General features: G+C 37.6%; 1 protein-coding gene across 3 annotated transcripts in view; it reads right to left on the bottom strand.

The window, feature by feature from the left end:
* The window catches only part of CLOCK (clock circadian regulator), a 113,724-nt gene that overhangs the window by 18,702 nt on the left and 78,252 nt on the right, over positions 1-16,770 (bottom strand). For all 3 annotated transcript variants that reach the window (XM_030818921.1, XM_030818922.1, XM_030818923.1), the window contains 6 exons: positions 10,511-10,631; positions 5,925-6,038; positions 5,669-5,787; positions 2,990-3,072; positions 2,671-2,777; positions 148-295 (listed from right to left, as the gene is read on the bottom strand). In XM_030818921.1, the coding sequence (XP_030674781.1) occupies positions 148-295; positions 2,671-2,777; positions 2,990-3,072; positions 5,669-5,787; positions 5,925-6,038; positions 10,511-10,631 (692 nt within the window). The remainder of the gene's footprint in view (positions 1-147; positions 296-2,670; positions 2,778-2,989; positions 3,073-5,668; positions 5,788-5,924; positions 6,039-10,510; positions 10,632-16,770) is intronic.

Raw genomic sequence — 16,770 nt, 5'->3', positions numbered from 1 at the left:
TAAATTTAATAATATATTGAAAGGATCTATCAGCAATTGAGAAAAGAGCACTTTGTAGTTCTTTAACAACTTACGCATAAAAGTTACATTGCCAAAATCATCATAGGATGTTACAATAATGCAGAAATTCTCTAAAAGAATTATTACCTTACTACAGTGTGAGTACAAACAATAAACTCTGGCCTTGAATTCCACTGATGGTAAGTGATGTAATAATGAGTCTGAAGCCAAATCCACTGTTGCCCTTTAGTCAGGAACCTATAATAACATGATTTGCCTTTCCCATATTGCATTACTAAAAGGAAAATAGAAAAATATTTTTCTTTAATTCATATTATATAAAGATTCTGTTTTTTAACCAAAAGCTATCATTTACATTTAAGTTTACACATACTATTATTTTTCTGGCCTTTTGATAACATATATGTCCATGTGAAAATGTTATTCTTTAGAGCTAGTTTAAGGTCCCAAGCAATTATCAGATCTACAGTGCCCAAGTCACAGCTAGTCACTGCTGATCTTACAATCTTCCCATACACAATTAATACGTAAGAATTCACACTGCTGACTTCCTCTTGCCTAGATATACAGAGGGTAATAACAATAAATAATCACCCCTGAGTTTTTTCTCCTAACTACTCTGGCAGGCACAGAATCTTTGAAGCATTTAATTTTAAACCTTAACCAAAATCAAAATAACTTCACTGTCTGAAGTAACTGAGTGCAGTAACTGCCAAAACATGTGCTGTGGATTTTAAGTTCTGAAGCCTTTTAACAGATATTAAACAAAAAAATGGGTTTTGGGCTGGGTGTGGTGGCTCACGCCTGTAATCTCAGTACTTTGGGAAGCAGAGGTGGGCGGATCACTTGAGGTCAGGAGTTTGAGACCACCCTGGCCGACACAGTGAAATCCCATCTGTACTGAAAATACAAAAATTAGCCAGGCATGGTGGCACGTGCCTGTAATCCCAGCTACTCAGGAGGCTGAGGCAAGAGAATGACTTGAACCCGGGAGGTGGAGGTTGCAGTGAGCTGAGACATGCCACTGCACTCCAGCCTGGGTGACAAAGCAGGACTCCATCTCAAAAAAAAAAAAAAAAAAAAGGGTTTGTAGTTAAATTAATTTGGGAAACGTTTTGTTAAATAGGTGTCTTCAGTCTTCTCAAAACCTGAGTATGCTAATGCATGTACAGATTCTCTGAGGGATTATGAAGTGTTTCCCCGTCTTCCTTGACTATAAAGTCTTTTTTTTTTATGGACTAACATTCGGTGGAACAAACCTTAGGAAATGCTAGTCAAGAATCTCTCAATCTGTCCCCCCACCCCCCAACCCCGCCGCCACCACCTCTCACTCTCTAAGGAGGAAATCAAGGTCTACAAACAAACTTGCTGTCCAAAGTTACCCAGCTAGTTAATAGAGGTATCAGCTCTTTACACAACGTCATGGTGCTTAATGCCCACATCTTTTGTGCTGAAATGACTTTACTCTGAAAATTTTCCATAGAGTTAATGCTGTTATACAACCTGCTTCATTTTTGTACAGAGAGGTTTATAACAGCAGCATAAAATGTCATGAAAAGGTCTAAAATATCTAGTTAGGCTTTAGTGAACACTCAAGAGGGTAAGCATCTGGGAGGAGGATCAGAGAAGCAAATAAAATATATCATGAAGACAAACCTCATCATTAAAACAAACTTCTAAAATAAATACATGTGATAAAAAGAGTAGGCCTAGGCTCCAATCCTGTCTCTGCCACCAATGAGCTATGAAATTATGAGTGAATTACTTAGCCTTACTGTGTTCTCAGCTTACTCATGAAGATAATAATAGTATCTACTTTTAGAACTGTGATGGAGATGCTGGGCGCGGTGGCTCACGCTTGTAAATCCCTGCACTTTGGGAGGCCGAGGCGGGCGGATCACGAGGTCAGGAGATCGAGACCACAGTGAAACCCCGTCTCTACTAAAAATACAAAAAATTAGCCGGGCATGGTGGCGGGTGCCTGTAGTCCCAGCTACTCCGAGAGGCTGAGCCAGAAGAATGGTGTGAACCCGGGAGGCGGAGCTTGCAGTGAGCCGAGATTGCGCCACTGCACTCCAGCCTGGGTGACGGGGCGAGACTCCGTCTCAAAAAAAAAAAGAACTGTGATGGAGAATAATGGAGATAATAGATGTAAAGTGTTTAGAACAGTGCCTGGTACAAAGGATGATAATGCTCCTGCTCTAACAACAATAATAATAGGCAGATAACACCAAGCACTCACTATGAGCTTTCTAAGACAGATTTTTCCAAACATGTACCTAGCTCCTGAAAAGATTCACATGCCTCAAAATCAAGATTTAGGAAACAATACTCCAAAGGTTTGAAGTATTACAATTTTCAAAGGAATCTACTGCTCTTACTCCAGATATAGAGCTCACATGCTTCAGAACAAGGTGTATTAGATGCAATATTATAAAATTCTACTTATTATAAAAATAGGAACAAGTTTAATTTAAACTTGATCTATGATTCCTACTAGATTGGTTACTTACATAAAGCAAAATCTTTTAGCATATTTCAAAAATGTGAAAATGATTATAAATCTGTGTCTTACTACCTATCATTTCAGGACAGGACTTCTGCTTACATAAACAGTCATTATCACCAGAATTGTTAAAATCTACTTACAGTGCTCATGACATTTTGCCAAATTTTCTAGGTCATCCACATGATAGTAATCATAGCCTGATGTTCCCAGAACTTCAAATGGCAAATACCCTATTATGGGTGGTGCCCTAAATTACACAGAAAACAATCATTATTATAAGTTTTTCCTTAATAAGAAATATTCCAACTAGAAATAAAATGGGGGGGGGGCTTTATTTCTCAAAAAATGGGAACAGGTTTCAAAGTCCTAATTTAAAAAAAAGTTTGCCCTTGATCCATTAATTTCAAGAATTATATAACATGACTATTACCTTTTCATGGAATTTAAAAATGGAATTACCTGTGATCTAGAAACAGAAACTTCCATTCTAGACTATGTCTAGATGTAAACTCTTCATTGGGTTCTTCAACAGTGCACATTTCCTACAAATAAATAATTAAAATTTATAAATACTTTGTGTCCTTAAGAATATTAAATATTGCTACATATAAAAATAAGTCATGGCCAGGTGCGGTGACTCACACCTGTAATCCTAGCACTTTGGGAGGCTGAGGTGGGCAAATCACTTAGGTCAGGAGTTTGAGACCAGCCTGGCCAACACGGTGAAACCCGATTTCTACTAAAAATACAAAAAACAGCAGGGCATGGTGGCGGGCACCTGTAATCCCAGCTATTCGGCAGGCTGAGGCAGCAGAATCACTTGAACCCAGGAGGTGGAGGCAAAATAAATAAATAAATAGTCATTACTAGATAACTTTTCCTAAATAAGTTAGTTGTTTCTATGTATGTATGTATATATTTACTTATTTCTTTGTTTGAGACAGGGTCTCACTCTGTCACTCAGGCTGAAGTACAGTGGTGTGATCTCAGCTCACTGCAGCCTCAACATCCTAGGCTCAAGCGATCCTCCTGCCTCAGCTTCCCAAGTAGCTAGGACTATAGTGATGCACCACCACGCCCGGCTAATTTTTGTATTTTTATTTGTAGAGGTGGGGGTCTCACTATGTTGTCTAGGCTGGTCTTCAACTCCTGGGCTCAAGCAACCTGCCCACCACAGCCTCCCAAAGTGCTGGGATTCTAGGCATAAGCTAAAATGCAGGCCCTTCTAAACAAGTTAATACATTTTAATTTTCCAGTACTAAAGAATGTGGTAATAAATAACCTTTAGATGCAAGCTTTTGGGTGGGTACTTCTCACTCTACACATTTTCCATTCACACATGCCTATAAACCCTTATTCAAAATTCAAACCCCTCTCCTGAATTACAGTTCCATATTTCCAAATATCTGAATGTCCTCATACATCTCAAATTCAGTATGTCCTAAAATAAACTAATTGCTTTACTCCTCACACCCAGTCACACAATTTTCCATATTATTCTATACATGTGTAGTGGCCAGTGTCTAGAAATCTGATAGTTAAAAAAACATACTTTCATTTTTACCTTTCATCATCTAAGTGGCCATTACTAAATCTTTTCCATTTCATCTAAGTATTTAAAAAATCAATTCTATCTCATCCATCTTGAGTGCATTGGTTTAGACCCCTGCCATCACTGATTTGCTACAGTGTTCACCAGTCTCCCTGTCCTTCAACTCATCTTCTCTTCTAGGGCCACAATTACCTTACCAATACTCAAATATTATATGACTTCCCTGCTAAAAAACCTTCAATGGTTCCTGGTGCTAAACTCTCTTCAGCGTGGAGAAATAAACAAGAAAGAAACAAATTTTATTTCTGGTTTCTGATTACTTTTCTAGCCTTACCTCCCACTATCTCTTCCCCCTCCACACACTAACCTTAGACTCTAGTCATACTAAACAATGTATTCCACCCTGCCTCTGTGTCCCTGACTGACCTGCAGCACACTGTAATAGTTGAGAGCTTGGGCTTTCAGAAAAAAACAATTATTAATTAATAGAATCAAGTCCTAGTTTCATCACTAATAGCTGAGACTTTGGGCAAGTAACTTAACTTCCCTAAGCCTCTGTTTCCTTATAATGTAAAATGAGGGATCGTAATAACGTCTACCTTATAGGGTTGTCATAAGAATTAATGAGATAATGCATGTAAAATACACAGCATGTAGTAAGCACTCAAATGTTAACAACTATTATTTCATTAAGATCAAAACAAACCAAGCAAGACTGGCTTAAGATCTTCTATTAATTCAGTACTTTGTCCTATACTATGATGTCCCCCCAAATGTATTTGAGACAGAGGGAGACTCTGTCTCAAAATAAAATGCAAACACAGTTCACTGCAGCCTCAACCTCCTGGGCTCAAATGATCCTCCCGCCTCAGCCTCTTGAGTAAGTGAGACCACAGGTGTGTAACACCATGCCTGGCTAATTTTTTGTATTTTTTGTAGAGATGGGGTCTTGTCATGTTGCCCAGGCTGGTCTCAAACTACTGGGCTCAGGCAATCCTCTCGCCTTGCTCTCCCAAAGTGCTGGGATTACAGGCATGAGTCACCTTGCCCGGCCCCGCCTAAATTTTAAATCTTAGCCTTGCTGCCTCTTTTCAGTCAGTTTCTAGTGGTTGAACTCTTTCACTTTCCCACTTCCCTACTTAACATCTGTTTGTTGGGTCCGGGAAATAAAAATAAAATACTTAATTTTACATTTGAAAAGGTAAGTTATATGTGGCAAAGAGCCACTTGTACATTTCAAATAAAAATTTAAAAGTGACCTTCTAAAAATAAAGATTCCAAAAACCTAGATTTTTGGACTTTCCCTTTTAAAAGAGATAATGAATAACACACAAAAGGATCCTAAAATCTTCCACAAAAGTAGGGCAATATTGGTATATAATAATCACTAGTTAACTGCGAAGGATATATACTAAAAAATTAGTTATACAATTTAATGAGTGTCTTGATAACTCGTCGTTTCAAAAATATTATCATGCATATTTAATGACTACATAGCCATTCCACCTCAATGTCTGCAGGAAGTTTCAGGCAGTTCTAAGCATATGAACTGAAATCCCCTTTGGGAAATAAAATTAGAAACATACCTTGATGAACTGAGGTGTAGCTAACCTGACAGTAGCTACAAAACAAACTCTATCTTCATAAGATGGCCTATGTGTGCGTTGTATAGTTCCTTCAAAACCATTGTGTGCTGAAGAGGATACTAAAACAATAGGGAAATATGTATCATCAGTTATGCCAGCAAAACCTAATTGTTACTGATATTCAAACATCTATGTCTTTAAGAGCATAGAAAAATAACAAGTTAAAACACATTGTGAGAGAAGCATTTTAACTCACCACTGTTTAAAGATTTGAAATTTCCTATAAATTTTACATATTCATAGGTAGATGGCTCCTTTGGGTCTATTGTTCCTCGGAGCATATGACAACAGAATTCTAACTGATTTTTTGCTGAAATAAAGAGATTTTAAAAATCACATATTTGTGATATAAAACAATGATTGATATACCATATTAAATAAGATCATAAAAGTTGTGTAAGTTTACAACCATTATTTTCCCCAACAGAAGTCGTCAATGACATTTAGTTCATAAAAGTAGAGTACCTTCAGGAGAGGACCTCACTTTGTCTTTAACAGAAAAAATAGATTTTCTGGTGCAAACAACTTAAGTTTCCCTGTTTTTATCTACTCATCCTTTTCATTGTTTACTCACTTTCAAAGGAAAGTTTTGCTTCATTCTAAAGCTAATCCTTCCATCTCTACCATTTATAGTCTTTCCTATTTTCTCTAGGACCCGGGCCACATCACTGTTCCTTATTCCTTTAGCATCTACACCTTTGGGTCCTTACTTTCTTCTTTTTTTTGAGACAGGGTCTTGATTTGTCACCCAGGCTGGAGTGCAGTGGCATGATCACAGCTCACTGTGGCATTGAACTCCTGGGCTCAAGTGAGCCCCCTGCCTCAGCCTACCAAGTACGCAAGACTACAGGTGTGAGCCACCATGCTTGGCTAATTTTTAATTTTTTGTAGAAATGGGGTCTCACTATGTTGCCCAGGCTGGTTACAAGCTTCTAGGCTCAAGCGATCCTCCTGCCTCAACCTCCCAAAGTGGTGGGATTATAGGCAAGAGCCACTGCACCTGGCCAAGGGTCCTTACTATCTACTTTTAAATTTACTCAGGTCTTCCATCTGAAACAAAGGAGTTTTGCTAATTATTTTGGTATTATAGATCTCCTTCCTTTTCATTATGGGCTCCATCTTCCATATATTCATTTCCCTTAACTTCACACACCGTGGCTTTCATCCTTACACCTCTACAGCAATTATTCTTCTCAAGATTACTAACATTTGTATTGTTAACTTCAATGGTTTTTCATTTCCACTTCTTCTTAAAAGTCATCCTTTGTCATTCCCACAGCATAAATTTACCTTCCTACCTTACTGACTATTCCTATCTCTTCTGCTAATCCATTTTCATACTAGGGGTTTTCACAAAGGTTCTTCTGATCCTAAATCTCTCTCTCCAACTCTAGCATTTTATGTGAGACAAAGTTACCTATCATTTGCTTTCAGGACATTCGTACTTGATTGTCCCATCAGTAACTTAAATTCAAAATATTTGAAAGTGAATTTATCTTTCTTTCAAGCTCCCTTCGTCTATGTATGCTTATTTCCCAAGTCAGAAACTGTATCAATTTGGTCTCTTCCTATCACAAGTCCCAAACCTAATCTGTCACCAAGACCTGCTACTTATTTCACCAAGGAAGCATGCCAATTTAGTGCAGTTGCAAATTACCTTGCATTTAGGTAACCGAAATATGTATTCATTATGCCTCCACAGTCTGCCACTCTGATTCAGTCTTGTCTATTACTCTTAGACTTGTAACTACTTTCATGGTATTATTTCGGCACTCAAGGACTTACTAGTCCTTAACACCTTTCTTTGCTCACTACTTCAAGCTTATATTCTTCAGTTATTATCATCATAGATGGCTTTATCATCTAACCTAACAAGTTCAAAGTCTAACTATCTTCAACCTTCCCCACTGATGATTCTTAGTCACTTGGTCACCTGAGCCTACCACATCAAGTCCTATTGAGTTTACACACTTAACAGTCATATACTTTCCTCTCCATCCTTTTTTTTTTTGAGACAAAGTCTCACTCTGTCACCCAGGCTGGACTACAGTGACATGATCGCAGCTCACTGCAACCTCTGCCTCCTGGGCTCAAGTGATCCTCCAGCTCAGCCTCTTGAGTAGCAGGAACAACAGACATGTGCCACCACACCCCAGCCAATTTTTTTATTTCTCTTTATTGTATAGACGGTGTTTCACCATGTTGCCCATGCTGGTCTTGAACTCCTGGGCTCAAGCAATCTGCCTGCCTTGGCCTCCCAAAGTGCTGAGATTATAGGCATGAACAACTGTGCTCAACCCATCCTTACTTTTATTGCTAGGATTATATGGTTTTCCTTTTTGTCTCCAGTCTGGTCCTTTTCAAAATTTTCTCCCTGAGTGATTTTTTTAATCTCCCAAACCAGATGACGAAAGTGGCAGCAACTTTTATAAGCAAGGTACTGCTGCTCTTTCTAGGCCAGAGATGCTGGTGAAAGATGCTTTCATTGCAATGAAGACCTGGACCTCCATGAGGCAGAACAGCTGTTACAGGAAAAGTAGTAATAGTTACTGTACCAGGCAGTATGGCCAGCTTGATCATCAGAATGGTCTGATCCATAAGATCTCTGGTTGTGTTTAACTGAACCCTAGGAATGAAACTGAGGAGTAACTCCATAAAGCTATCACTTGATTTGTATAGTAGGAAATCTGCAGGTCAGGTGAGCACAGCCTGAGTTGAGCCACTATGATGAGAAATCCAGGGTCCTTCTTATTCAGCTCTCAGACTCAGGGCCTCTTTATGAAGCAGAAGCCAGGTAGGCCTGGGGTAGGCAACCCACTGCTGCAAGTCTTCTTCCTAGCCTTCTCCAAATCAACTTCCCACTATTTACCTGATTTTGTTTTTCCTTTTTTTGCAGACAACAAAACTACCCAAATCTCCTTCACTGGCTCTCTACTCTGTAAAAAATAAAACTCAAATTCCTTAGCCCCTTTATAATTCTGTCCTTATTCCTTCTCTAGACACAAATTTTACCACCTGTACAATCTCAACTTCATTATGGCCAAAATGACCTACCGAATTTTCTAAGCAATTTTCCCTGTGTTTTAACTTGTGTTTATTCTTTTGGCATGAAACTTTCTTTTTCCTGGGGCAAGAACTCTTTTGTATATCACTTGTTTAACTAGGAGATCAGCAAGCCATTTAATTAAGACTTTTCTTAAGTATTCTTGCCATTTTCATTTCTGTTCTTGGAAGCAGAAGCCTAAGCTCTTTCTGCCAAAGGCTTTTATTTAGTTCTCCAGCCAATTTTATTCTTAGTAGGGTCTTCAAAGCAAATGCCTTCTCCTTTGTCTTCCTATTGCTATCTCCAAAGGGTTCCACCTTTCTTTCTTTTTTTTGAGACAGAGTCTCGCTGTATCGCCCAGGCTGGAATGCAGTGGTGTGATCCTGGCTCATTGCAAGCTCAGCCTCCGGGGTTCAAGCAATTCTCCTACCTCAGTCTCCCAAGTAGCTGAGACTACTGAGCATGCACTACCATGCTCAGTTAATTTTTGGTACAGTTAATTTTTGGTAGAGATGGGGTTTCGCCATGTTGGCCAGGCTGGTCTCAAACTCCTAGCTTCAAATGATCCGCCCGCCTCAGCCTCCCAAACTACTGGGATTACAGGCATGAGCTACCAGGCCCGGCTGGATCCCACCTTTCTAATTTTTCTCTCCTTGTTCTATATATTTACCTCAAGCTTTCCATTCCATCCATGGCTTCAAATACTAATTGTAGGCATCTATTATATCCAGCCTAAATCTTTCTAAGTACCAGACTAGACTGGCCTAATGGTCAATGTCATATAAACTTGGTTTTAAAACAAGGCTTGAAATGAATTCTCCAAGTCTAGTTTTTCTCAACTCTCGCTGAAAGCCCATCCACTCTTATCAAAGTTATAGATACATACAAATTTGTGTGTGTGCGTGTGTGTGTGTGTATGTGTATATCTCAATTTTTAGACAGTATGCTACAGAATTTGAGGATTCAAATACAAAGAATCTTTAAGATAATGTCAGTATTAGCAGATGAGACACATTTAAAAATAATGAAAAAGGTGATTAAAGAAGGTATCTAATAGCTAATGGCCAAATGTACTGCTGTAACAATTCTGGATTTTATACAGGGTAATATATGAAGAAAATGAGGTACTCCAGTCAAATAAATTTGTCAATGGACCTAGTAGAAATGTCTGATTCTACCATAATATGCTGTGTATCTTGACAGTGAGAACTATTTTCACTATTCTTGATATTTTTATGATACAGCACAAGTACCTAGCAAATTAGATACATCTAACAAATGACCATTCAATTGTTTAATAAGGTAGATAATTTACCTTTATATTTAATAATTTTAAAAGAAACAGAAATTTCTTCCGGTTTGAGTGTGCAATTCGTTAACAATGGTTAAAATTAGAATGTTTAATTTTCCCTTATTAAATACGGTAAAGTTTTATTTATAAATTAATAACAATATATTTCCAGGTCTCACTTTTGCATAAAATACAGCTTTATGGAATAATGGGAGTCCAGGATTTATTATAACAAATAAGATGGGATTTCAATATACTCTGAAATAGATTACAGATTTTTAATATGGTCACAATTTCATTTTATATATATTTTAATACTGAAAAAGGACCTAATAGGGCATATGAAGTAATGCTGTATTTAAAGAAGTCTGTATTTTTCATAAACTTGCAAAAGGATAGTGCTACCGAATGTAACATTTGACTTTTTTGCTTAACAGCTACTACTTACATTTTAAATATTCTGGGGTTAATGAATCACTTTCCAGCAGATGAGTAGAGAGTATTTTATAAACCTCTGAATGTTCCCCTTCTGGGATAAAATTAAATATACTTTGATCCACAAGATCAGACTGAAAAGAAAATTGTTAAAAGTAAAATAACTTTAATGATTCAAGAGACAATTGCTTTAAAAGTACATAATCGCTATTAAACACAGCAGTTAACTTTCAATTATCTGTGAAAACCAACAAATGTCAAGTTGTAGACCAAATCTCAAAAAAGAAGATTGAGATGATACTGTCATCCGATCCATGACCAATATGACCTTGAAAGCCTGAAAAATTATTTGCAAAGCTGTGTTTCACCAAAATGTTTTGAACATTTCAAAATACAATGGGACCAAGAGAGTTAATAAGAAAAATCTCTGGCGACAAGTCATAGCCTTACCATACACTCAAACCTATGGTAAACAATGGTGGTATATCCTACTATAAAGGACTACACACAAGCTAAATAAAGTGGAGATTTTGTTTTGGTGTGATTTCAATTGTCCAATGTGTCCTTTATTTCATCTTTTCCTGGCATTTATCCTGCATCCCATTGTACAAAAGCCTTGTGTTTAGTTATCCCCCCTCAAAAGGACAACTAATATGTTAAGCATTAGAATTCTTGTTAATACATAACTTTAATCGTGATTAATCAATAGCAATTTGACAAACATCAGGTTGGCTACAATGTGCCACGGCTGTGGAATCAAAGATGAATAAGATAGTTCCTCTACTTAAGTACCACTGATAACAAAACTTCCATGACTTTACATTTGCTACTATGCATTCTACCTGGTTTCCTGTGTTTCAAACTGCTCTGTGGAATCCTAGGGATACTGAGACAGTATCTCAAAGACTGTAAAGGTGGGACTAGAGGGTGGGGAAGTAAAAAGGAGCTGTGAAGCAGGGCCCAGGGTCCTGCCCCTGTATTAAACTAAAGCAGTTCTATTTTTTGTTTTTATTTTATGCATCTGTAAAGATTTTGTTTGAAGAGCTCCACTGCTTAAAAATAAAAAACAAACAACAACAAACACAGGCAGTAAGAATGGCGAGAGGGGAGAAAGGGGTGTTGTATTAGGTTGGTGCCATACTTTTAATAACAAAAACCACAATCACTTTTGCACCAACCTAATACTATTCTTCATATAGGCCACACATTCCCATCATTTCTTCTGTCTTTTCTCCAGCCCTCCAAGCCCACTCCATGAAGTGAAATGACCTTCCCCTCTCTCTACATATCTGTATCTTTCCCCTTTCAAAGACCAGTTCAAATCACTTCTTTCAAGAAAGCATTCCCTTAACATCATAATCCACATTAAAAATAAAATTCCTTTAGTATTTATTACTTGTATCATTCATTTCCCATTTAGCAGAATTCAGCCAACCATGGATCAAAACTATTCAGGAAAAACAAACAAAAAATGGATGGTTCTGTCTGTACTGAATACGTGCAGACATTTTTCTAATCATTCCCTAAACACTATAGTATAACACATATTTACACTGTATTAGTTATTATAAATAATCTAGAGATGATTTAATGTAAATGGGAAGATGTGTGTAAGTTACATGTAAATACAACACCATTTTATCTATGGGGCTTGACGATCCATGGATTTTGGTATCTGCAGCAGGTCCTGGAACCAATTCCCCCATGGATACCAAAGGATGACTATATTTTAATGTCTATGTCCTGTTGCCCTACAGGTGAATAAAAGGGGCCTCTTACATCTTTATCTTTCTCACTTCCAATCAAGGCACATTAACACCGTGCCTTGTGTTTAACAGTTATTAGTACAATAAATGATTTTAGACTAAGGAGGTATTTGATAATGGCTTAAGGGATAAACACACCAAAAATATATCTGTACTTCAATAAAGGATTTTTCTGGAAGTCTGAAAAGCCTCTACAACTAAAGGAGTGAACTAAAAATTCAGGCATGGCTGGGTGCAGTGGCTCATGCCTGTAATCCCAGCACTTTGGGAGGCTGAGGCAGGTGGACTGTCTTGAGGTCATGAGTTCAAGACCAGCCTGGCTAACATGGAGAAACCTCATCTCTACTAAAAACACAAAAATTAGTTGGACATGGTGGTGTGCACCTATAGTCGCAGCTACTCAGGAGGCTGAGGCAGGAGAATCGCTTGAATCCAGCAGGCAGAGGCTGCAGTGAGCTGAGATCCTACCACTACACTCAAGCCTGGGTGACAGAATAAGACTCTGTCTCAAAAAATAATAATAATAAATAAATAGGCCTGAATAACACAAATGCTAGAAAGTTGCCTTCTATTGACAAAATAAAGAATCAAAATATAGTATATGATATTGATGCAAAAAATAATCTGATATGGTTTGGCTATGTCCCCACCCAAATCTCATCCTGTTGTTCCCATAATCCCCATGTGTTGTGGGAGGGGCTGAGTGGGAGGTGATTGAATCACGGGGGAAGTTACCTCTATGCTGATGTTCTCGTGATAGTGAGTGAGTTTTCCCAGTTCTGATGGTTTTGTAAGGGGCTTTTCCCCTTTTTGCTCAGCACTTCTGCTTCCTGACGCCATGTGAAGAGGGACGTGTTTGCTTCCCCTTCCGCCATGATTGTAAGTTTCCTGAGGCCTCCCCAGCCATGCTGAACTGTGAGTCAATTAAACCTCTTTCCTTTATAAATTACCCAGTCTTGGGGAGTCCTTTATGGCAGTGTGACAAGACTAATACGTCATCTTAATAGAAAAACATGCCACCAACTTGAAATATTAATAGGAACTAAAATTTTCATTTTTGAGAATGATTATAGTTTTCTACTATTATTTGTTACTAACAATTTCTTCTACTACTATTTGGTAAATTATGATGTGACCTATCTTATCCTTGTTTTTTCATCTATAACTTCATAGGATGTTTCGTATTCATAGATAAAAGAAAATGAATGCCTGTATCAAGAGTAGTACGATCACAAGCAATGCCTCCCCCAACCATTCTGCCTCTCCTGCCACTTTAATAGGTGTCAAACTTTCCATTAACCACTACATTTAAAATCTCTAAATGAGGCTGACCATACTTTATGTGACCATACATACACTCAGTTCTCAAACACAATTCAAAAATAAGAAAAGAAAATGGTAACTACATGGATCTTTTTATCTCCCTTACTCGTTTCATGAAAAGGAAATAAAAGTTCTGCTGATTTACTTCTATGACATAAATCAATAGCCTTTGTTTTTTTCTACATTAGGTCAACATTACCATTTAGTGATTGGATGACACAAACAATTTTTTAAAATCTAGAAGATGTTAATAACAGAGGAAACTGGGTATAGGGCACATGGGAATTCTCTGTACTACCTTGTCCATTTTTCTGTACATCTAAAAATGGTTCTAAAGTTAAAAATGTTTTTAAAAATGTCCAGAAGAAAATGGGAAGGTGAGAGGTTTTCATTCAGGGAAGTGGTAATCAAACACTTCAATTCCAATGAGATCTATCACATGTTGCCTATTTCAAAGGGCAATTAAACTCACTAAAGATTAGAAAGGGATTTTTTTAAAACAGCCAAATCAAGTAGCGTACTCATTTTCATACATTCCACAAATAATCACTGAGTGACTCTCCAAGAAAACAGCTAGCTCCTCTGGATACAGAGATAAAGTTCCTGCCTTTAAGAAGCTACAACTACCATAACTATCCAAATAAACAGAAAATTACAATTCTCTGTATCATGACAGTAGTACATACAAGGTAACAGTAGAACAGAGATGAAGGGCATCTAATTCTGAATGGAATTCAAGCAAGTGCCAAGAAGCAGGCTTTTAGAAAGTGTGAACACATTGCAAACGATGCTCTACGACTAGATTATATAGTTTCTGTAAACATGACAAAACCCAATACAGTTATACATGGTTTAAAAGATATTATTATACTTATTTTAAACTACTTAAACATTATCTTAATCCTATAATGGGATTCTTTCCCTGGGTTTTCTTGCTATGAAAACAAATTTTTTTAAGTTGTCCAGAAAACTCAATCAGTCTGTCCTTTTTTCTGCCTATGCTAGTTTACTTATGTGTTGCTAATAATCTCATGTTTTACTCTCAAACAAGTTTTTAAATGTTGGGCTTATCCTACTATTTGAGCTTACTAGAAAATAAAGCCCCAGAAGAGTAGTAAAGTCAAAGTTATTTTCTGTATGAACCACAGAAATTAGCAAATTATGTACTGCGTGGCTTTCAACTTTAAAAAATGCCCCTTTAGAGCCTGGACTTTTAAGTGCTAAAATCCATTCATTCTCTTTATAAGGTATGAAGTATCAAAGTAATCAGAGGGAGAGAAATACTACTTTTCAGTATCTCTTGAAAGAGATATTTACAAGCAGAATTACTTTACCCTGTTACAGAGATAAGCTATTTTTTTTATTTTTTGTAGAGACAGGATGCTTCACTATGCTGCCCAGGCTGGTCTCTAATTCCTGGCCTCAAGCAATCCTCCCACCACAGCCTCTGAAAGCATTAGCTTTAAAGGTGTGAGCCACTGCACCCAGACAGAGAGAGGCATTTTAAGAGTAGTTTATAAGTAACTTTAGAATATTTATACCATGAGCTCCATCTTCAATAACATCATTACATATTAAAAACTGAAAATTCCCCCCAAAAGCCTATCAGTTGTGGCACAGCACCTAGCATGGTGTCTGGCACAGAGTAGATATTAATAAATACACATTAGAAAAAAAGTAAGCACATAAACCAGGTATTCACCATCCTAATGGAACAAAATACACTTTTCTAATTCTCTACCCTTTTGGTCATATAGATAATGAATTAAAATATGGCCAATAAGACATTATCAGTTCAAAGTCACATAGCATAAAAAGTTCTGTATCTACTATTTTTAGAGTGTTTTTTATAAGTAATTCTATCGAGAAAAATATTTACGAGTTGCCCTAATTGCAACGAGTATCTCAGCAGAAATTTATTCTCAAGACATTCTCAGTGATTTAACATTTTAAACAGGCTGATTAAAATGGAAACGCTAAAAAGTTAGCATTAGAATAAAGAAGACAGGAAGAAGAGAGGTCAGATAAAGTGGTACGACCTTGCACTGCATAACAATGTTTCGGTCAACAATGGACTGCATATATGACCACAGGTGGCCCTAAGATTAAGGTGGAGCCGAAACATTCCTACTGTCTAGTGATGTCATCTGTTGTAATGTCATAGATCAATGCATTACTCATCCTTTGCACTTGTGTTTGTGGTGATGCTTGTGTAAACAAACCTACTGTGCCACCAATCATATAAAAGTTTAGCACATAAAATTATATACAGTAGATATGTACATGATAATAAACAATCATCTTACTAGTTTATGTATTTACTATACTTTTAATGATTTAGAGTATTCTCTATTTACATTTTTTTTTTTTTTTTTGAGATGGAGTTTCGCTCTTGTTGCCCAGGCTGGAGTGCAATGGCTCGAACTCGGCTCACTGCAACCTCTGCCTCCCAGGTTCAAGCGATTCTACAGGAATGCGCCACCACGCCCGGCTAATTTTGTATTTTTAGTAGAGACAGGGTTTCTCCATGTTGGTGAGGCTGATCTCAAACTCTCAACCTCAGGTGATCTGCACGCCTCGGCCTCCCAAAGTGCAGGGATTACAGGCGTTAGCCACCATGCCCAGACTTATATATATATTTTTAAGTTAACTCTAAAACAGCCTCAGGCTGGTCCTTTAGGAGGTATTTCAAAAGGGCACTGTTATTATAGGAGATGACTTCATGCCTATTGTTTCTCCTGAAGACCTCCAATGGGACAAGATGTGGAGGTGGAGGACAGTGATGTTGATGATCCTGACCCCGTGTAGGCCTAGGCTAATGTGTGTATGTTTGTGTCTTTGTTTTACAAATGTTTAAAAAGTTAAAAAAAGTTTTTTAAATAGAAAAAAGCTTTTGAAATAAAGATATAAAGAAAGGCAATATTTTTGTACAGCTGTATGATGTATTTGTGTTTCTGAGGCAGGGTCTTGCTGTCACCCAGGCTGGAGTGCAGTGGCACTATCACGGCCCACTGTAGCCTTGGCCTCCTAGGCTCAATGCAATCCTTCTACTAGAGCCTCCCGATTAACTGGGACCATAGGCGCATAACACGACACTCGGCTAATTTTTATGTTTTTTTAAAGGCAGGGTTTCACCATGTTGCCCAGGCAGGTCTCAAACGCCTGAGCTCAAGCAATCTGCCAG

Source organism: Nomascus leucogenys, chromosome 9 (assembly GCF_006542625.1).
Source record: "Nomascus leucogenys isolate Asia chromosome 9, Asia_NLE_v1, whole genome shotgun sequence".
In the NCBI taxonomy this organism is placed as follows: domain Eukaryota; kingdom Metazoa; phylum Chordata; class Mammalia; order Primates; family Hylobatidae; genus Nomascus; species Nomascus leucogenys.
Note: the sequence above shows the minus strand (reverse complement) of the source record. Positions and strands in the feature narration are given on the sequence as shown.